At 49.0% G+C, this 20,485-nt stretch overlaps 4 protein-coding genes and 1 long non-coding RNA gene across 12 annotated transcripts; 2 read left to right on the top strand and 3 right to left on the bottom strand.

Annotated features, from left to right (window-relative positions):
- Positions 1 to 4,980: 4,980 nt before the first annotated feature.
- Positions 4,981 to 7,406, bottom strand: LOC148380173 (major histocompatibility complex class I-related protein 1-like). 5 transcript variants are annotated; one of them, XM_088365002.1, is made up of 7 exons: positions 7,190 to 7,406; positions 6,491 to 6,757; positions 6,150 to 6,428; positions 5,779 to 6,081; positions 5,586 to 5,702; positions 5,435 to 5,452; positions 4,981 to 5,346 (listed from the first exon to the last, which is right to left on the bottom strand). In XM_088365002.1, the coding sequence occupies exons 1-7, from the start codon at positions 7,251 to 7,253 to the stop codon at positions 5,300 to 5,302; spliced, it is 1,095 nt and encodes a 364-aa protein (XP_088221128.1). In that variant the 5' UTR covers positions 7,254 to 7,406; the 3' UTR covers positions 4,981 to 5,299. The 5 variants fall into 5 exon arrangements, with proteins under 5 accessions (XP_088221128.1, XP_088221130.1, XP_088221132.1 ...); XM_088365004.1 differs by having other exon boundaries at positions 5,586 to 5,688; XM_088365006.1 differs by having other exon boundaries at positions 6,491 to 6,620; positions 7,190 to 7,340.
- Positions 7,407 to 7,519: 113 nt separating this feature from the next.
- Positions 7,520 to 11,526, bottom strand: LOC148380172 (major histocompatibility complex class I-related protein 1-like). 3 transcript variants are annotated; one of them, XR_015854958.1, is made up of 8 exons: positions 10,640 to 11,526; positions 10,084 to 10,350; positions 9,743 to 10,021; positions 9,372 to 9,674; positions 9,179 to 9,295; positions 9,048 to 9,065; positions 8,722 to 8,953; positions 8,204 to 8,558 (listed from the first exon to the last, which is right to left on the bottom strand). XR_015854958.1 is itself a non-coding variant. In XM_088364986.1 (7 exons), exons 1-7 carry the CDS (start codon positions 10,698 to 10,700, stop codon positions 7,812 to 7,814), a joined length of 1,404 nt encoding a protein of 467 aa, XP_088221112.1. In that variant the 5' UTR covers positions 10,701 to 11,526; the 3' UTR covers positions 7,520 to 7,811. The 3 variants fall into 3 exon arrangements, 2 of the variants coding, with proteins under 2 accessions (XP_088221112.1, XP_088221113.1); XM_088364986.1 differs by lacking the exons at positions 8,204 to 8,558; positions 8,722 to 8,953 and adding an exon at positions 7,520 to 8,170; XM_088364987.1 differs by having other exon boundaries at positions 8,204 to 8,953.
- On the top strand, positions 7,548 to 12,598 carry LOC148380171 (uncharacterized). Its single transcript, XR_015854974.1, has 3 exons — positions 7,548 to 8,234; positions 8,906 to 11,699; positions 12,366 to 12,598. It is a non-coding gene; the product is annotated as an uncharacterized LOC148380171 (long non-coding RNA).
- Positions 11,669 to 15,355, bottom strand: LOC148380170 (major histocompatibility complex class I-related protein 1-like). The gene is made up of 7 exons (XM_088365007.1): positions 15,222 to 15,355; positions 13,544 to 13,810; positions 13,203 to 13,481; positions 12,832 to 13,134; positions 12,639 to 12,755; positions 12,508 to 12,525; positions 11,669 to 12,413 (listed from the first exon to the last, which is right to left on the bottom strand). The coding sequence occupies exons 1-7, from the start codon at positions 15,283 to 15,285 to the stop codon at positions 12,376 to 12,378; spliced, it is 1,086 nt and encodes a 361-aa protein (XP_088221133.1). The 5' UTR covers positions 15,286 to 15,355; the 3' UTR covers positions 11,669 to 12,375.
- Positions 15,356 to 15,701: 346 nt separating this feature from the next.
- On the top strand, positions 15,702 to 20,482 carry LOC148380169 (zinc transporter Slc39a7-like). 2 transcript variants are annotated; one of them, XM_088364947.1, is made up of 9 exons: positions 15,702 to 16,022; positions 16,850 to 18,005; positions 18,305 to 18,438; positions 18,522 to 18,690; positions 18,768 to 18,836; positions 18,984 to 19,106; positions 19,168 to 19,233; positions 19,296 to 19,492; positions 19,579 to 20,482. In XM_088364947.1, the coding sequence occupies exons 1-9, from the start codon at positions 15,978 to 15,980 to the stop codon at positions 19,831 to 19,833; spliced, it is 2,214 nt and encodes a 737-aa protein (XP_088221073.1). In that variant the 5' UTR covers positions 15,702 to 15,977; the 3' UTR covers positions 19,834 to 20,482. The 2 variants fall into 2 exon arrangements, with proteins under 2 accessions (XP_088221073.1, XP_088221075.1); XM_088364949.1 differs by having other exon boundaries at positions 15,725 to 16,022; positions 16,850 to 17,186.
- The last annotated feature ends 3 nt before the right edge of the window (positions 20,483 to 20,485 follow it).

Here is a 20,485-nt window from a genome sequence, read left to right as displayed (position 1 = left end):
GTCGTCTTCCTCTCCACTTGTTTAACCGTTGTTCTCATTTTGCATTTTTAGCCTCTTGCTTTGTGTCTCATGAAAGTTGCTAGTTTGCGATTTTTCTATCTGTAAACGTTTCCTATTTTGTCAAAGTACTGTAAAGGTCCAACTTGGATTTAATACTCGCTCGCCTTAACGAATAGAGTCCACTTTTTTTTTTTTTTTTGCTCGTCGAAAAGGAGAGGTCAGGGGCGTGATGTCCATCCACAACTCCTGGTTTCACCAAGGCAGACGCAAGAATTGCGTTTGGACAATCAGCTCCGGACCCTCTTTCATTCTCGGCTGGTGGTCGTCCTCAGTAGTCCCTTTCGTCCCTTTGATGGAGACCTTTGGCCTGCCGGCCGCAGGTCAGCGCATGCGTTTGGAAACGGAGGCAGAAGACGAAGAGGAGGGAGCAGTAGAAGGTGAGAAGAAAAGACAGAAAGCCAGAGCCCTAACTCATTCTGTGTGTGGGTGACACCATGATGAAGAGAGGGGTCACCACCCGGGGCGGGGAGGGGCAGGCCAGGCCATGGCGGGCCGCCCGTTTGCTTTTCTGCTACAAAAGAACAAGTGCACGTCAAAGAAAACAAAAGCCTGCCGTGATAACTCGCCGCATCAAGATGTGAAAGTGCAGGTTGGCCGGCGGAGGCGATTAAAAGTCGGTGGCAAATGTAAAAAAGTTCTGATTGACCCCCCCAATCAGATTTGCCAAACAATTTTCTACTTCTCTGCTGGGCTTCGTGAGACATCTCCTTTCTCTTCCTCCACCCGATGGGATCTTTGGTGAGGCCGGGCCTATTCATGGGAGCCCCCCATGTGCCGTGCCCACCATTGAGGTGCAGAGCAGCATGGCCACAAAGGATGCCAGAGCCCTCCCGGAGCCCCCCAACAGCGTATTGGGACGCGTCTCATTTCTTGAACTCTCAATCCCCGAGATGTAGCTAGCACGACGACGCAGCTAACAAATTGCGTGAAGATGCAAACTTTGCCCTCAAGTTTCCTGACGTGGAAGGCCCGAAGGCCTGAAGTCATGTGCCGCGTCCTCGCCGGATGCCCAACCTGCATGTCAAATCTATTCTCCCTCTCACATTTGAAAACAACTGCACACGCTCAGAGATGAGGAATTACCTCCAAAAAGCACGTGAAGAAGTGGCGCTCCGCTTTGGTGTCCTCCGAGGCGCTCTCGTCCCTTGGTGGCTCCTCTCCCGAGCCGGACCACGCCGGTGCCCGCTCCTCCATCTTTCACCCTCTACGCCTCTTCCACTTCTGGTCCCGCGTCCTTCTTCCTCTCCTTCTTCAACCCTCTGTGTCCGGACCCCCGCCCCTCGTTCCCCCCCCCCACTCCGCCTTTACAATTCCATGGCCCTTCTACCGGTCTTCCCCGCCCTCTCCCGCTCTCTTTCTCACTCTCCCTTTGAGCCTTCGCCCGTCTCTGCCTCGCTCACTCGCTCCCTCTCCTCATTTCATGCAGCGCTGGGGTTACCTAAGAGACTAGGCCTCAATGGAGAAAATCTCCTTTGGCACAATGAAGTGGGTGAGAGGCAGTGAGGAGTGGGGGAGTGTGGGTAGTGGGGGAACACGGGGGAGGAGGTGGTGGGGGGGAGTAGGATGCAGATACACGCAGAGATGGAAGGTATGAAATGCACAAATGTGATTCCATGGTTTTGCTTCTGCCTTATGGCGACCATGAGCCACCCCCCCTCAAGCACACTTGTGGAACTTATGAGTGAAGCTCAAAACACCAGACAATTAAGTCACGAGGATTTTTTTTTTGTAATAGCTGCAAATAAATACTAGTGTTGAATTTATCCTGAGATAAGAGTGCCAAGATTCCCCAAATTTCAAAAGTGCAAGGCAGACATGCTCATCCAGGCCCCCTTTTGTCCCCCCCCCCACCCCTAAAGAAAATTCTCTTCCTCTGGAGCCTCTTTAATCTCTTCCCTCGTAGCTAGTTTCGAGGTTTCAGAGGTTAGTTACTGATTAGCACCAAAAACTGCCACACTTCATTTGATGGCGGCAACCTTATTGAGCTCCTCGGCCGCGCTATTCAGTTTGTCGTTTGTCTTTGAGTTTGCAAACAGAGCCCCCCCCCCATTGCTCTACTCTGTGTCTTTACAACTATACTCCTCCAACCAGCCCCCCCCTCTCCCCGCCGCCTCCTTCTCATCGGAGGAAGAGCGAAAACAATAAGGCTAATCACAGCATAGAGATATAATTAACGGCACACGCACGGAGTTAGCGCTCTCCTACACGCTGGACCGCAAATAGCAGCGGTGTGAAAAGGGATCTGAGTGTAGCTATTTTTGACACGCTTACTTCGAGTGGTAATAAAAAGTCTACACACCCCTGTTCAAATACCAAAGATGAATCATTTCAAAAGGTGAACAGTACAAAATAATTTTTAGATAAGGAGTAAAATATAACAATTGAGATAAGATGGTTGCATATGTGCGCACACCCTTTAGGAACTAGCATACTGCCTTGATTTTCTAATAATTTCGCAGGGACTCAACTTTTTTTTTTGTCATAATGACTTGCAGGTTGAGACTTAATTTCCAATTTCTCCCAGCCGGGTGTGCCGAGATGCCAAAATATCGGCCCTAATGGCTTCATCGAGCGTCGGTACACGAGTTCCCGCTGAGCTGAGGTGATAAGGGCTGTTTGAATGTGGCACGGGAGGTTAGCGCTGGGATGGAGACGTGTGTATAAGTATGTGCATGTGTGTGTGTGCGGAGTGAGTGGGTTGTTGGGTGGGGTGAGCGCAGATTGTCCATGGTGCCCCCCCCTCCCTCCAGTAGGCTGTGAATGAAGTTATTTCCAGGCCTCTGTCCATCTGTTACCGTGGCAGCAGCAGTGAGCAAGGTGTTGCCATGGCGCGCCGGACACAAAAAGGCGTGGCGTGGGAACGGGTCCAGGGGTCAGGAGTAAGGGTCAGCGGGTCGAGGGTCACAGGCAGCTGGACAGCACACAAGAGGAGGCCGGGGTGAGAAAAGAAGGCGGGAAGAGAGGAACCCCCCCCCCCCCCCCCCCGCCCTTCCCCATAGCCTTTCTTCTTTCAGACGTCCAAGGAGTGGACGCCGCTGGACGTTAACATTGAACTGATAAAGCGAAGTGGGGGTGAAGGTAGCGCAGGGCAAAGGGGGACCTTCCCCAAAAAAAAAAAAAAAAAAAAAAAAAACGAAGCTTTGCGAAGCTCCCCTGCCTTAGCCGCCGCCGGCTAATAGTAGGCCGCATTTGCCAGCCAATTGACTGTGCTCAATGCCACGCATTGCCGCCATTGAGGGGACGGAGGGGTCCGTGCGTCTGTGCGGCCCCCGTCTGCACTTTGCCCGCATAAGTGACATCCAAAGCAGACAAAAGGCAGCTTCATTCCACTCGTTTTGAGCCGCAACAAAACGCAAATCAATCAATAGGTGACTAAACGCGACATTACAATTTGAATGTATCCATCTCAAACTCCTCCATCTCCTTCTCGCCAGACAATTTCCGAATCAAACTGAATATTACCAAAAGTATGTTTAGCGAAATCATAATTGAAATGTCCACCTTCCACCGTGGCCGAGTGAAACGGACAGGAGATGGTGAAGCACATCAGCGGATAACACGTTATGACAACGTGGATAACAACGTAATTACACACACACATATACACGCACACAGGGCCTCTTTGGACTTTAATAGCTCGTTGCCGAGATGAAGCCAGCTCAGCATCTCTGCTCGTCGGAGGCCGCAGTAATAGGATTAGGAGCGGGCCAAGTCCAACGCTCCATTTGACACCTTTTGTCCGCCCGCCCCGAGACGCAGATCACAGCCATGGCGAGCGGGACAAAAGCCTTTGAACAAATTGTGTTGTCGCTACAAATGCGTCCCGATGGGAGAACGGCGAGCCGCCGGTTCCACGGCACATCAAATTAACGCCGATTGTTGACGACTCAATTTACTTTCTTGAGGTGGGGGGGTGCAAGAAATGACGTCTTTTCACATCTCCATGAGATGCTGAGCGATCACTTAAGGTGGGAAAAAGAGGCTGGGAGGAGCTAATTGGTAATAACGAGGAACGAGACTGACGAGAACAGTCAAAAACTAACCAAGCAGGAGAAAACAAGAGCAGAAAAAAGAAGAGTTACACAACTAGTACGTGACTCGGTAAACTACATTATTAGCACTCGTTTTTTTTGCAGAGAATATGATGTCTTTTTACATGCGTGTGTCACGCATGTGACTTTGAACCTCACATCTCTTTTTCTTGGCAGGAAGCGTCGAAGCTCATAAAACTCCTTTTGGTGGCTCTCCCTGTGTGCACTGGGGAGAGCACAGAGAATCTCTGTGTGGACTCCCATGGAGTGACGGGACACGAGGACGCCGCCGGGAATGTCAATGGTCTCGCTCAAACAGAGCCGCCACCTGTTATGTCCGAGTATCATCGCTTGTGTTCATTTTTGAGAATACAAAAAAAAAAAAAAATGGAGGGAAATTATGTGCAGACGATTATGCAGAAAGGCTCGTTTACCTTGAACTCCGCTCTGAGGCAGGGTCAGGTATTGTCGCCGGGTCTGACAGGGTCAGGCGGGGGCGCACCCCTCTCGGGGGGTCGTGGGCCGCTGCCCTCGCGGGGGGCCACAGAATGGGAGGGGCCGATGAGGTATTGGCAGATTTTCGTGGGCTGCAGATGCTCAATATGCAGATGTCTAATCGAATTGTGCGCCCATGAATTGCTTGCCCCTCTGATTTGCATAAGGACAATCGGCGGCGGCGACTTGGGGGTCAGCGCCGACCCCCGGACCAAATGAGCAGCCGGCTGCAGACGCCCCTCCAGGACGTGTGAACTTGAAGTAGACTTTACTCAACGACAAAGATTATTGATTGATACTAATGTCAGTGAGTCCGTCTGGGAGCCCGTCTGACATCTGTCCAGTGTGAGATCGAATTTTGACTAAAATAAAATCAAGCCCAACTCACATAGTATATGGTTGGCATTTTATTTAGTCATGCAGCACAAAAAAAAAAAACATTTTTGCAAAGCAATACAAAGGTAAAAAATAAGATACAAAAAAATTGTGGATCACATTACAGGGGAAGTTTGTGTTTAAAAATAAAAGTGCTTTAGGCTGAGAGAATTCTGCTCTTTTATACTGATCATTGAAATAAATAATAAGACAAGTGAAAAATGGAACAAACTTGTGTTGGAAAAGAATCACACAACAATAGGGCTCATTTTGATTTGGTTTAGCGGGCTAGCTTCTCTTGTAAAAACGTTCTGGTCCTGCCGTTCTTTTTCAAGGGTTCACTGCTCACAGTCTCCAACGTGGGATTGGGCGAATTCCGGGCCCGCTGACGATGAAATTATGGAATATGCAGCAGTTCATGCAAGGTTTTGACACAAGCCCTTTCATGCCCACTATCAAACTAATCAACTTACCATTAACAGCCTGAAATTCTGCAAAAACAAAAAGACAAACGGTCACGCTGACAGTCAATGATGAGACGAACAATAAACAGCTCTGAACAGACTTTGAACTTTGTTATCTTTCTGACAATGACTCAATAAAATTTCAACACATCCTTCTCACCGCAGTTAGCGTTTCTTTTCCGTATGTAACATCCCACGGCGGCGGCCGCCAGAATGCTCAGCAGTAACCCGACGACGCCCCCGATGACCACAGCGGCCGGAACCTTTTGGGGAGGAACTGAAAGTGAAAGTTGAGCTCGTTCCTTGCGTTATGAAGGTTTTCTACTTTGTCATTTCTATGCACATGGACTTACTCCAGTTGCTTTGGATGGCGTCTTGGTCCAGTTTGATGACCAGCTGCTCCTTGACACCACCAAACTGAAACACGCACTCGTATTCGGGCCACTCAGCGAGAAGCACCGCCGACACGTTCAGGTTCACGCTCATCTGGAAGGTTCCATCATGGTTGGGCAGGAGCTCGCCATGTTCTATATGTTCGTGGAGCTCCTCGCCGCCTCTCCTCCAGAACATCATGGCTAGTCTGGGGTAAAAGCCCGTGGCGTGGCAACAGACCATCGAGGTGGGTGTTTTCTGGAGGAGAGCCATCGAGGGAAGCTCTGCGGGAGACAAGTAGAGGTGAGAATGAGTCACACATTTGGGGAACATCAGTGGCGTCAGACCTCACCTTTTTTCTGCAGGACACTCTTCCCATAGTGCACGTACATCTTCAGCCACTCCGGGCACTTGACTTTATAGTAGTCTCTGTTGTACTCCAGTCTGTCCTTCTGCGTGTCCCAAATAAGCTTGGTGGTGAAGGCCTGCGGGGAGGGCGCCGTCCACGTCAGCGTCTCCAGGTTCAGCACGATGAAGTCTTCTCCGTCATAGCCGTACTGGTTGTAGCCCACGATCTCGCCGCTTTCATCGTCAATTTCGCAACCGTTCATCCGCTGTAAAACATGGCTGCCTGGCGGCCAAGTTACACGCTTAATCGTTATACTCGAGTCCATTTTGTTGAACACGGCTCACCTCCAGACTGGTTTAAGCGGTGACTCAAATCCTTGAGGTTTCTCCTGAAGACGTGCTGGTTGCCTAAGCACTTGCGCTTGTACCAGTCCAGTTGATCCGGAACGTCCCGGACCAGCTGCTGCATCCATTCCTGTTTGGGTTTCGCCGACTGGATGTTGCTATCACAGTAACCCACCCGAACGCCGTCCACCTCAGCAGCCCCCACAAACTCGGGGAAGTTTTTCACACCGGAAGTTGCCGTGATGAAGTATTTCAAGGAATGTATGTCTGTACAGGTGGAATTCGGTATGAACATACCAGAAAATGACATAGTAGCATTTAATGGGCAAATTTGTTCGCATATATCGATAAAAAAAAATAGAGTACTGTATAGAAAATGAGCGGGATTGCATAATTTACAGCCACTCATTTCTAGACAAACGTCCAAAACAAATTTCAATCTTTAAGTCTAATACTTCACATTAGCTTAGCAGTCCAATGTGTTTATTATTTACCACTTTTGTTCCCAAATAAAAGTCTCTAGCACATCTAGTTTTTAAACAACGACAAAATGTTTTAGTGGGGCATGAAAAATTACCGTTAGTTAGCGAAGCAAAGTGAAACGGAAACTGCGTGTTTTTGCGCACTTCGAGGATAAACTAAAGAGGGAGCAAATATGTGTAATCGGGGCAAAATTAAAACAAGTAAAGGCAAGCTAACCTGCAGATGTGTCCTGTACATTCCATACAGCCAAGGCGAGCAGCAACGTCAAGATGTTGTTCATCGTGCTCTTGAGCTCAACTGTGCGCTTGGGGGGCGGAGCTACACTACTTTACTGATAAGACACAAGGAAGTATTTTTATAACACGTCCCAGTGTCCTTCGCACCTGGTTCACGTGTTGAATGCATTAAATATCACAAGCATATTTGACAAAAACTAAAAGATTTGCTTCTTCTAACAGTTTTCTAGTGGGTGACAATTTATTTATTGTTATTCTCTTTCATGGTTTTGTGATTTGCTTTATATTTTCTTTTATCTCATTTCGTATTTTATTTCGTTGCCAGGTTATTTGAGCTCGTGTTGTGACGTCACAATCGCAAACAGGATGCGCCTTCAAACAATCCTCAGGAAAACTTCGCGAGGTTTTCCCTACACTCCCACTCCCCAAATTTTCCCTAGTTGCAACCCGAGACACTATTAAAGCGGTATCGGCGGCATTCGGGGTAGCCAGAGCCGCAATTGGCGGAATTCGGAGAGTCCAGACCGCAATCGGCGGCATTCGGAAGGCGGAGCTGTGCGCAGCGGCAGGAGCCACCACGCGCCGCAGAAGTGGGAGCGGGGTCAGGGATGATCACGGGTCTGGCGCAGCTGGCTCGAAGTCCGGCGACGGCCGTGGGTCCGGGGACGCTGGGGTGAGACTCGATGGCGGCCGTGAGTCTGATGGCGCCGGCAGGAACTCCGATGGCGGCCGCGGGTCCGGCGTCGCTGGAGCCAAGTCCGATGGCGGCCGTGGAGCCGATGGCGCCGGGAGGAACTCCGGTGGATGCCGCGGGTCCGGCGTCGCTGGAGCGAAGTCCGACAGCGGCCGCGGAGCCGGTGGCGCTGAAGCAAGCTCCGACGACGGACTGGATCGGGCGTCGCGGCAGGAGCTGGTGGAGGAGATTGGTCCAGGCGCTCGTCGCTGAAGTGGTCGGATCGTTCTGTCAGGATCGGAATGGAACAGGGCGACCAAATGCAGCTTGGACCAGTTTATTGAGCGAAAAGGTAATTGGAAGGGAGGATAAGGGGAATAGACCATCAGAACCGGCAAACTAACATAACTTAACGGACCAACCAACCAACCGACAGACTGACTGACTTGCCGAAACAGAACTGACAAAGACAGGAACCAAGAAACAAAAGACGAGAAGACATCATCGATCTGACGGGGGAGTGAGTGGCAGACAGGACTTAAATACAAGACAGGTAACAAGAAGCAGGTGACTGTGATTACATTGATTGTGAGGTAACACAAGAGGGGAGGGGTGAAACGAACAGGAACCATGGTAACATACAGACATAATAAAGCAGGGGTCTCAAACTCCAGTCCTCGGGGGCCACATTACTACATGTTTCCCTCGTTAAACACACCTGATTCAAATGATCAGTTCATCCTCACGTTCTGCAGGAGCCTGATATTGAATCAGGCGTGTTTAACGAGGGAAACTTGGAAAACAGAGGAATGCGGCCCCCGAGGACTGGAGTTTGAGACCCCGGTAATAAAGTAACCGGGGACGAGCCGTGACACAGGGGAAAAAACTAATAAGACAAGTGAAAAATGTAAAATAATAAACTTGTGTTGGAAAAGAACCATACAACATTAGGGCTCATTTTGATTTGGTTTAGCGGGCTAGCTTGTCTTGTAATAAGTTCTGGTCCTGCCGTTCTTTTTCAAGGGCTCACTGATCAGTCTCCAACGTGGGATTGGGCGAATTCCGGGCCCACTGAGGATGAAATTATAGAATATGCAGCAGTTCATGGAAGGTTTTGACACAAGCCCACAATTTAATGTCCACTATCAAATTAATCAACACTCACCGTCAACAGCCTGAAATTCTGCAAAAACAAAAAGAAAATGGTCATGCTGACAGTCAATGATGAGACAAACAATAAACAGCTATGAACAGACTTTGAACTTTGTTATCTTTCTGATAACACATCCTTCTCACCGCCGTCAGCGTTTCTTTTCCGGATGTAACATCCCACGGCGGCGGCCGCCAGAAGGCTCAGCAGTAACCCGACCATGCCTCCGATGACCACACCGGCCGGAACCTTTTGGGGAGGAACTGAAAGTGAAAGTTGAGCTCGTTCCTTGCCTTATGAAGGTTTCCTACTTTGTCATTTCTATGCACATGGACTTACTCCAGTTGCTTTGGATGGCGTCTTGGTCCAGTTTGATGACCAACTGCTCCTTGACACCACCGAACTGAAACACGCACTCGTATTCCGGCCACTCAGCGAGCGGCACCGCCGACACGTTCAGGTTCACGCTCATCTGGAAGGTTCCATCATGGTTGGGCAGGAGCTCGCCATGTTCTATATGTTCGTGGAGCTCCTCGCCGCCTCTCTTCCAGAACATCATGGCTAGTCTGGAGTAAAAGCCCGTGGCGTGGCAACAGACCATCGAGGTGGGTGTCTTCTGGAGGAGAGCCATCGAGGGAAGCTCTGCGGGAGACGAGCAGAGGTGAGAATGAGTCACACGTGTGGGGAACATCAGTGGCGTCAGACCTCACCTTTTTTCTGCAGGACACTCTTCCCATAGTCCAGGTACATCTTCAGCCACTCCGGGCACGTGACTTTAAAGAGGTCTCTGTTGTACTCCAGTCTCCCCTTCTGCGTGTCCCAAATAAGCTTGGTGGTGAAGGCCTGCGGGGAGGGCGCCGTCCACGTCAGCGTCTCCAGGTCCAGCACGATGAAGTCTTCTCCGTCATAGCCGTACTGGTTGTAGCCCACGACCTCGTCGCTGTCATCGTCAATTTCGCAACCGCTCATCCTCTGTAAAACGTGGCTGCCTGGCGGCCAAGTCACACGCTGAGGCGTTATACTCGAGTCAATTTTGTTGAACACGGCTCACCTCCAGACTGGTTTAAGCGTTGACTCAAATCCTTGAGGTATTTCCTGTAGACGAGCTGGTAATTTGAGCACTTGTAGTTGTACCAGTTCAGGTGTTTCGGAAAATCCCGGGCCAGCTGCTGCATCCATTCCTGTTTGAGTTCCACTGACCGAATGTTGCTATCATAGTAGCCCAACCGGACGCCGTCCACCTCAGCGGTGCCCACAAAGTCGGGGAAGTTTTTCACACCAGAAGTTGCCGTGAAGAAGTATTTCAGGGAATGTATGTCTGTACATGTGGAATTCGGCATGAACGTACCAGGAAATGACACAGCTTTATTTAATGGGCGAATGTGTTCGCATATATAGAAAATGAGCGGGATTGCATAATTTAAAGCCACTAATTTCTAGACAAACGTCCAAAACAAATTTCAACCTTTAAGTCGAATACTTCATATTAGCTTAGCGAAGCAAAGTGAAAGTGAAACTGTGTGTTTTTGCGTACTTTGAGGATAAAAAAATGAGGGAGTAAATATGAGTAATCGGGGCAAAATTAGAACAAGTAAAGGCAAGCTAACCTGCAGATGTGTCCTGCACACCCTGGAGGACCAAGGCGAGCACCAACGTGAAGATCTTCATCGTGCTCTTCCTCCTAAGTACGCTGCACGTAATATCGTTTTAGCTCAAATGTGAGCTTAGAGGCGTAGCTACTTTACTATTAAGACACAAGGAAGTATTTTTATAAAACGTTCCAGTGTCACGTGTTGAATGCATTAAATATCACAAGCATATTTGACAAAAACTAAAAGGTTTGTTTCTTCTGATTATAACGTTGTTTTCCAGTGGGTGACATTTTATTTATTCTTATTCTCTTTCATGGTTTTGTGATTTGCTTTATATTTGCTTTTATCGTATTTCGTATTTTATTTCGTTGCCAGGTTATTTGAGCTCGTGTTGTGACGTCACAAACGCAAACAGGATACGCCTCCAAACAATCCTCAGGAAAACTTCGCGAGGTTTTCCCTACACTCCCACCCCCCAAATTTTCCCTAGTTGCAACCCGAGACACTATTAAAGCGGTATCGGCGGCATTCGGGGTAGCCAGAGCCGCAATTGGCGGAATTCGGAGAGTCCGGACCGCAATCGGCGGCATTCGGAAGGCGGAGCTGTGCGCAGCGGAAGGAGCCACCACGCGCCGCAGAAGTGGGAGCGGGGTCAGGGATGATCACGGGTCTGGCGCAGCTGGCTCGAAGTCCGGCGACGGCCGTGGGTACGGGGACGCTGGGGTGAGACTCTACGGCGGCCGTGAGTCTGATGGCGCCGGCAGGAACTCCGATGGCGGCCGCGGGTCCGGCGTCGCTGGAGCGAAGTCCGATGGCGGCCGTGGAGCCGATAGCGCCGGGAGGAACTCCGGTGGATGCCGCGGGTCCGGCGTCGCTGGAGCGAAGTCCGACAGCGGCCGCGGACCCGGTGGCGCTGAAGCAAGCTCCGACGACGGACTGGATCGGGCGTCGCGGCAGGAGCTGGTGGAGGAGACTGGTCCAGGCGCTCGTCGCTGAAGTGGTCGGATCGTTCTGTCAGGATCGGAAAGGAACAGGGCGACCAAATGCAGCTTGGACCAGTTTATTGAGCGAAAAGGTAATTGGAAGGGAGGATAAGGGGAATAGACCAACAGAACCGGCAAACTAACATAACTTAACGGACCAACCGACAGACTGACTGACTAGCCGAAACAGAACTGACAAAGACAGGAACCAAGAAACAAAAGACAAGAAGACATCATCGATCTGACAGGGGAGTGAGTGGCAGACAGGACTTAAATACAAGACAGGTAACAAGAAGCAGGTGACTGTGATTACATTGATTGTGAGGTAACACAGGAGGGGAGGGGCGAAGCGAACAGAAACCATGGTAACATACAGACATAATAAAGCAGGGGTCTCAAACTCCAGTCCTCGGGGGCCGCATTCCTACATGTTTTCCAAGTTTCTCTCGCTAAACACACCTGATTCAAATGATCAGTTCATCCTCACGTTCTGCAGGAGCCTGATAATTGAATCAGGTGTGTTTAACGAGGGAAACATGTAGGAATGCGGCCCCCGAGGACTGGAGTTTGAGACCCCGGTAATAAAGTAACCAGGGACGAGCCGTGACAGAGGGGAAAAAACTAATAAGACAAGTGAAAAATGTAAAATAATAAACTTGTGTTGGAAAAGAACCACACAACATTAGGGCTCATTTTGATTTGGTTTAGCGGGCTAGCTTGTCTTGTAATAAGTTCTGGTCCTGCCGTTCTTTTTCAAGGGCTCACTGATCAGTCTCCAACGTGGGATTGGGCGAATTCCGGGCCCACTGAGGATGAAATTATAGAATATGCAGCAGTTCATGGAAGGTTTTGACACAAGCCCACAATTTAATGTCCACTATCAAATTAATCAACACTCACCGTCAACAGCCTGAAATTCTGCAAAAACAAAAAGAAAATGGTCATGCTGACAGTCAATGATGAGACAAACAATAAACAGCTATGAACAGACTTTGAACTTTGTTATCTTTCTGACAACACATTCTTCTCACCGCCGTCAGCATTTCTTTTCCAGATGTAACATCCCACGGCGGCGGCCGCCAGAAGGCTCAGCAGTAACCCGACCACGCCTCCGGTGACCACACTGGCCGGAACCTTTTGGGGAGGAACTGAAAGTGAAAGTTGAGCTCGTTCTTTGCGTTATGAAGGTTTCCTACTTTGTCATTTCTATGCACATGGACTTACTCCAGTTGCTTTGGATGGCGTCTTGGTCCAGTTTGATGACCAGCTGCTCCTTGACACCACCAAACTGAAACACGCACTCGTATTCAGGCCACTCAGCGAGCGGCACAGCTGACACGTTCAGGTTCACGCTCATCTGGAAGGTTCCATCATGGTTGGGCAGGAGCTCGCCATGTTCTATATGTTCATGGAGCTCCTCGCCGCCTCTCCTCCAGAACATCATGGCTAGTCTGGGGTAAAAGCCCGTGGCGTGGCAACAGACCATCGAGGTGGGTGTCTTCTGGAGGAGAGCCATCGAGGGAAGCTCTGCGGGAGACGAGCAGAGGTGAGAATGAGTCACACGTGTGGGGAACATCAGTGGCGTCAGACCTCACCTTTTCTCTGCAGGACACTCTTCCCATAGTCCACATATATCTTCAGCCACTCCGGGCACTTGACTTTAAAGTTGTGTCTATGGTACTCCAGTCTCTCCTTCTGCGTGTCCCAAATAAGCTTGGTGGTGAAGGCCTGCGGGGAGGGCGCCGTCCACATCAGCGTCTCCAGGTCCAGCACGATGAAGTCTTCTCCGTCATAGCCGAATTGGTTGTAGCCCACGACCTCGTCGCTCTCATCGTCAATTTCGCAACCGCTCATCCTCTGTAAAACGTGGCTGCCTGGCGGCCAAGGCACAGGCTTAGGCGTTATACTCGAGTCAATTTTGTTGAACACGGCTCACCTCCAGACTGGTTTAACCGTTGACTCAAATCCTTGAGGAATTTCCTGTTGACGAGCTGGTTGTCTGAGCACCTGAAGTTGTACCATTTCTGGTGATTCGGATAGTCCCGGACCAGCTGCTGCGTCCATTCCTGTTTGGGTTCCGCCGACCGAATGTTGCTATCACAGTAGCCCACCTGGACGCCGTCCACCTCAGCCGTGCCCACAAGCTCGGGGAAGTTTTTCACCCCGGAAGTTGCCGTCATGAAGTATTTCAGGGAATGTATGTCTGTACATGTGGAATTCGGCATGAACGTATCAGGAAATGATACAACTGCCTTTAATGGGCGAGTTTGTTCGTATATATCGATAAAAAGAACACAGTGCTGTAAAGAAAATGAGCGGGATTGCATAATTTACAGCCACTCATTTCTAGACAAACGTCCAAAACAAATTCCAACCTTTAAGTCTAATACTTCACATTAGCTTAGCAGTCCAATGTGTTTATTACAGGGGTCACCAACCTTTCTTAAACCGAGAGCTACTTCCTGGGTACTGTTTAAGGCAAAGGACTACCAATTTGACATACACTTCTGAAATAGCCAATTTGCTCAATTTGGCTTTCACTATGTGTTATTATTGTCATTTGCAGTTAACATGTAAGTGTAATTTTAACAAGAATAGCAAAAATACAGCCAAACCTTGGTTTTTGACCACAATCCGTTTCAGAAGGCGGTTCGAGAAGCGAATCGGTCGAATTCCGAATCTATTTTTCCCATTACAAATAGTGGAAAAACATTCAATCCGTTTCAAGACCCCCCCCGCCTTTTTTAAGCATTGTTTAATTTGCGCATATTTGTCCGATCGCGCAACTGCATCGCACCGCCGAACGCGCAACCGTAGCGCGTCGCCCATCGCGCAACTGCATCGCGCTGGTTGCATTGTTGTGACAGAGCCGTCGCTGAAATTTAGAAAATATTTTTAAAGTCCTGATGGACTTTCCAAAATTTAAGTGGACCTAAGTGCGCAGGGAGCTTAATTTTGTCCGATCGCGCAACTGCAGCGCACGGCCGAACGCGCAACAGTAGCGCCTCGCCGACCGTGCAACTGCACCGCGCTGGTCGCATTATTGTGACAGAGCCGTCGCTAGAATTTGGAAAATATTTTTAAAGTCCTGATGTACTTTACAAAATTTTAATGGACCTCAGTGAGCAGGGAGCTTAATTTGGTCCCATCGCGTAACCGTAGCGCGCCGGGCGCTCACTGTCAACCGAAGAGGAAAATTCCCGAATTTTTTGTTCGAATTCCGATTTGTTCAAGAACCAGGACGTTCGAAAACCGAGGTTTGACTGTAAAATAAATAGATACAGCTCACTGACAAGTGCCGCTATTCGAGCTAATTTTATAACAGTCCTGCGGGCGACTCATGCGGTCCTCATGGGCGACCTGGTGCCCGCTGGCACCGTGTTGGTGACCCCTGGTTTATTATTTTCCACTTTTGATCCCAAATAAAAGTCTCTAGCACATCTAGTTTTTAAACAACGACAAAATGATGTTTTAGTGGGGTATGAAAATTACCGTAAGTTAGCGAAGCAAAGTGAAACTGAAACTGCGTGTTTTTGCGCACTTCGAGGATAAACTAAAGCGGGAGTAAATATGTGTAATCGAGGCAAAATTAAAACAAGTAAAGGCAAGCTAACCTGCAGATGCGTCCTGTACATTCCATACGGCCAAGGCGAGCAGCAACGTCAAGATGTTGTTCATCGTGCTCTTGAGCTCAACTGTGCACTTGGGGGGCGGAGCTACACTACTTTACTGATAAGACACAAGGAAGTATTTTTATAAAACGTCCCAGTGTCCTTCACACCTGGTTCACGTGTTGAATGCATTAAATATCACAAGCATATTTGACAAAAACTAAAAGGTTTGCTTCTTCTGATTATAACGTTGTTTTCCAGTGGGTGACATTTTATTTATTCTTATTCTTTTTCATGGTTTTGTGATATGCTTTTATCTTATTATTTCGTATTTTATTTCGTTGCCAGGTTATTTGAGCTTGTGTTGTGACGTCACAATCACAAACAGGATACGCCTCCAAACAATCCTCAGGAAAACATCTCGCGAGGCTTTCCCTACACTTCCCCCCACCCCCCACTTTCCCTTGTTAGCAACCCGAGACACTAATTAAAGCGGCTCTTGCTTTATATAATCGGCGGACTGTGTCTCCAACGTTTTAAAACATATTTGTGTAGCACTTTATAATTCAAAAGATTGCACAAATTCTGTCATGTACTAATACTTGCAGACGAAGAGCGAAAAAGGGGGGCGGGCGCTCTTAATCAGGATGTCTTCCCGCGAGATTTAAGGACTTGTGCGAATGCCACGTCTAGGCTAGCAGCTAGCATAGCTACAGGTAGGATACATCCTCCGAGGCGAAGCTGCGTCCTGTTTCTCCGATGCAGAAAAGACAAACAAACTTCCAGGCAACCGGTGCACCATTGGTATGTATCCGCAACAATTTTTGTTTGTATATTAATTTAGCTGGTGCTACTTCTGCTGTTAGCTGGGCTGGTTCGCTGCCTAGCCCCCAACTGATGCTGCGTTCATTCTCGCGTTCCTTTTATATATATTTGTTTTCCAGCTTAAGTGGTGATAAAGTCAGGCAGGAGCTAAATCTGCTTACTCGGTCACGACTGGGGCGTCAAACGAGAAAGTAAACTCCGAATCCAAACTTGAAAAGCATCTTTTTGACGTCAGGTTGAAAACTTTAAAGCCTGCAGACCCTTGTCTGCACTTTCTTGCAGAAAATCAATTCAAACAGAACGTGATGCAATACAACTTGCTACTTCTTTCTATTCGATGAACGTTGTGGTTGTTTGGAGAACCATAAAGGAATGTATCTCTGGAAGTGAAGTTGCCAAAGCAGTTTCCCCACCAAATTACCATTTTATACACATTTGGAATTGTAGTGCATTTACATAACTCAGTTGGACCCCCCTCCCCCTTCCCCCCTTTTCAGGACTTATCCTCAATTGCGATTGGGTGGCAACCATTCCAGATTGTACATGCATGCATGCATGCATGCATGCACATGTGCACACATTTTTGGGAAGAAAAAAAAATCTCCATAAATTGATATGGAGTTTAATGTTGCACCTACTGCCATCTAGTGGAAGGGCGTTGAATATTCTGCCTGTTGCAGTGTGTTATTTTGAGATTGTAGTTAGGAGGAAGTTGAAGGTCCTGACACTTGAGCTGTTGGATAGTTTAAGAAGTAGTATGTTTTCTGAAATTATTTTCATTCATGTGATTTTCTTTTCTTTCCCAGGTAAGTACAATGGAGCGCCCACATCTGATGGTGACACTGGCCACATTTGCTTTCGTGCTGTTGTTTGCCTCGCACCTGAGCGACGCTCACAGCCACTCGCACGACCACCATCATGGCCACCATCACGGCCACGCTCACGGAGATGAGCATCATCACCACGGACACTCGCATGGAAATGAAGACCATCACCATAGCCACTCACACGGCCCGGAGGTGAAGATGTTCCACGGCGCCAGCAAATGGAGCGCCGAGGCCAATCTGCCGCCGGAGGAGGAGGTGCAGGAGCACCACGAGCACTGGCACGATCATGTGCAAAATGATGACGCCGATGACCAGGGTAATGACAATGATGATTTCCAGAATGATAACGAGCAGACAGATGATGACTTGCAGCAAAATGATGAGCAAGTTCAAAGCAATGATCAGGGTCACACCGATGAGTTTTTCAGTGACCAAGAACCAGCCAAGGACCTCGATTACGTTGATGACCGTGGTCATGATGATGACCATGAATATGTCAGTGACCAAGAGCAGATTGATGACTATGGTCAGGCTGACGACGATTCCGACGCCGATGCGCACGCTGACGGCGATGAGCGTGCCGATGACCATCTGCAACCCGATGACCATCTGCAAGCCGATGACCAAGAGCATGATGATGATGATGCGCACACCAGTGACCACACTCACGCCGATGATCATGTGTATGCCGATGACCAAGAGCATGTTGATGATGGGCACACCAGGGACCACACTCACGCCGATGATCATGTGTATGCCGATGACAATGAACAAGCCGATGACCACGAACACACCGATGACCTTACGCGTGAAGATGAATTAGACCATACCGATGACCAAGAGCAGGTTGATGAGCACACCGGTGACCACGTCCACACCGATGAGCGCGGAGAAGACCTCGGCCATCAAGAGCAGGCCGACGACCACGTACAAAGCGATGCCGATGACCAAGAGCAGGTTGATGATGAGCACATAGACGACCACGTCCACACCGTTGAACGCGAAGAAGACCTCGGGCATCAGGACGACCAAGAGCAGGTCGACGACCACGTACAAAGCGATGCCGACGATCACGGGCGAGACGATGATGATGCCGATGAGCGCACTCGCGCCGATGACGACGGCCATGGACATGGTGATGAACACGAGCATGCCACTGACCAAGAAAATGCCGAACAATGCACACGATGCTGAGGTGGCATGCCAATGACCTCGTGAGGGCTCATGCTAAATTATTCCATCGTTGAATGGAATAATTGAATTGAACAAATCTTTTTGTTTTTACTAATGACAGTTATCCGGTATTGTTAAACGATTTAATAACTAACCCTATTGCAGGAGCGGGAACGATGTCGTCGTCGACCTTTTTGAAATTGAAAACGACTTTTTTGGTACTGATGAATTGTTTGTTGATGGCTTTTGTTGTACCTTCAGACCATGCGCACGCTGATGACCATGGTCATTCGCACCACCACCATGGAGACCATGTTCACGGGCCTGACTGGTTCACAGCCGAAGGGCTGGGGATGGACGACGAGGAGAGAGACACGATGGAGCTGTGGACGCAGGTAAGAGGCCAGACCTTCCTCGACCTTCCCACTTTGGCTTTGAGAACAGTCCCTAACTCTCAACCGTCCATCTTCGCCCTCAGGCCATCTCCGCCACGTTGCTGATTAGCGCCGCGCCGTACCTCATCCTTTTCCTCATCCCAGTTCAGTCCAACAGCGACCAGCACCAGAACCTGCTCAAGGTCCTGCTGAGCTTTGCATCAGGAGGCCTGCTAGGCGACGCTTTCCTTCACCTCATTCCACACGCTCTGGGTACGTTTGCAATTGTTACTGTCCAAATGTTGCAGAAAACGTTTAAAACTGACCAGGCGCTTCTGCCCCTCACGCAGCGCCGCACTCGCACCACGGCGCCAACACGCAGACCGCCGAGAAATCACATGGCCACGGCCACTCGCACGGTAACTCAGACTCAAACCATAACTTGGAACAATGGAAAGACTCAACTTGACTTTGAGCAAGATTGTGTGACATCTCAAATCATGACTTGACTCGACTTGCTTGATACTCAGAGGTCAAAACTGCGCTAACGTGATGTCGTTCTGCAGGCATCGCTCATGATAACATGATGTCAGTGGGCCTTTGGGTGCTGGGCGGCATCGTGGCCTTTTTGATCGTGGAGAAGTTTGTGCGCTTTATGAAGGGAGGCCACTCGCACGGACACTCGCACGGTAAGATGAACGCGGGGAAATTTTCCCAGTCGACCCAGCTCACTTTTATTTTTTTGGTAAGGTGTCAAGGAGAAGGACAGTGACGGTGAAGAGAAGGCACCCAAAAAGAAGGTGGAGAAGAGTGCAGGTGAGTCGAACGATTCCATCGATCAAAGTCAAACAATTTGATTTCTATTTTGTTTTTTGCAGACATCAAGGTGTCTGGCTACCTCAACCTGGCGGCCGACTTCACTCACAACTTCACGGACGGCCTGGCCATCGGCGCGTCTTTCCTCGTTAATCCAGCAGTGGGCGCCATCACCACCGTGACCATCCTGCTGCACGAGGTGCCGCACGAGATCGGAGACTTTGCCATCCTGGTTCAGTCCGGATGCACCAAGAGGAAGGTGCTTCATTCGATCGGCGACCTCCATTCGATCGGCGACCTACTTTCCATACTTCCGGTCGCTAACTTGCGATTTTTCCCTCTCAGGCCATGTATCTGCAACTGCTGACCGCCTTGGGAGCGCTGGCCGGCACCGCCTGCTCGCTGCTGGCCGAAGGCGTGGGCGCGGCCGCCACCGCTTGGATCCTGCCCTTCACGGCGGGCGGCTTTGTTTACATCGCCACAGTGACCGTCCTCCCGGAGCTCCTGGCCGGTCGCTCCAGTTTCGGCCAGTCGCTCATGGAGATTCTGGCGCTGTTGTTCGGCGTCGGCATGATGGTTCTGATCGCAGAGTACGAGTGAAAGAAGTGAACGTGCTTTTTCTTTCCTTGTCGTCACCTTTTTTAGTCTTTTGTGGGGCAAAAGCTGTGTTTGGTGGAGGAGCATCAGCTGATGAACACAGCAGGAGAGGAATGACACTTTCTCACACGCACACGTTGTTTTTGTTCAAAGTAGCTGTTTGCTCTAAAGTGGAGGGATTTTTTGATGTATTGTAAGAGGTCAAAGGTGGAGCTTCAGATATGACATGGGGAAAATCTTATCTTTTTAAGGAACTGGTATACTGTGCCAACGAAATAACTTGTGGCACTTAAGCACAAATACACGTTTCTTTAAACAGAGTGATGTTTGTGCACAAGAAGTCATTTTTGTTTTGACAATGGCATGTTGCAGTTTTGAAAAAGATGTGCACAGTTTGCCTATTTGTCCACAAAATATTTGTGTTCTACTTATTTTTTGACCACAAAGGTTCTCTTATGTGCTAATTCTTGTGCGGTTACGATTATTTTTGGTTTTAAACTCCCACCTCCATGTAATGGTTGGGTTTCTGTGTAAAATGATCGAATAATTGCAGGGAAGTAGATTTTTTTTTGTTTGTTTATTAGCAACTGTGAAATCAAACCACAACACAATTGTACACAACTGTGACCAGTAATAAAGGGTGATAAGATAACAG

The sequence above is a fragment of the Syngnathus floridae genome, chromosome 21, assembly GCF_059516105.1.
Source record: "Syngnathus floridae isolate MCC-2025c chromosome 21, RoL_Sflo_1.0, whole genome shotgun sequence".
In the NCBI taxonomy this organism is placed as follows: domain Eukaryota; kingdom Metazoa; phylum Chordata; class Actinopteri; order Syngnathiformes; family Syngnathidae; genus Syngnathus; species Syngnathus floridae.
Note: the sequence above shows the minus strand (reverse complement) of the source record. Positions and strands in the feature narration are given on the sequence as shown.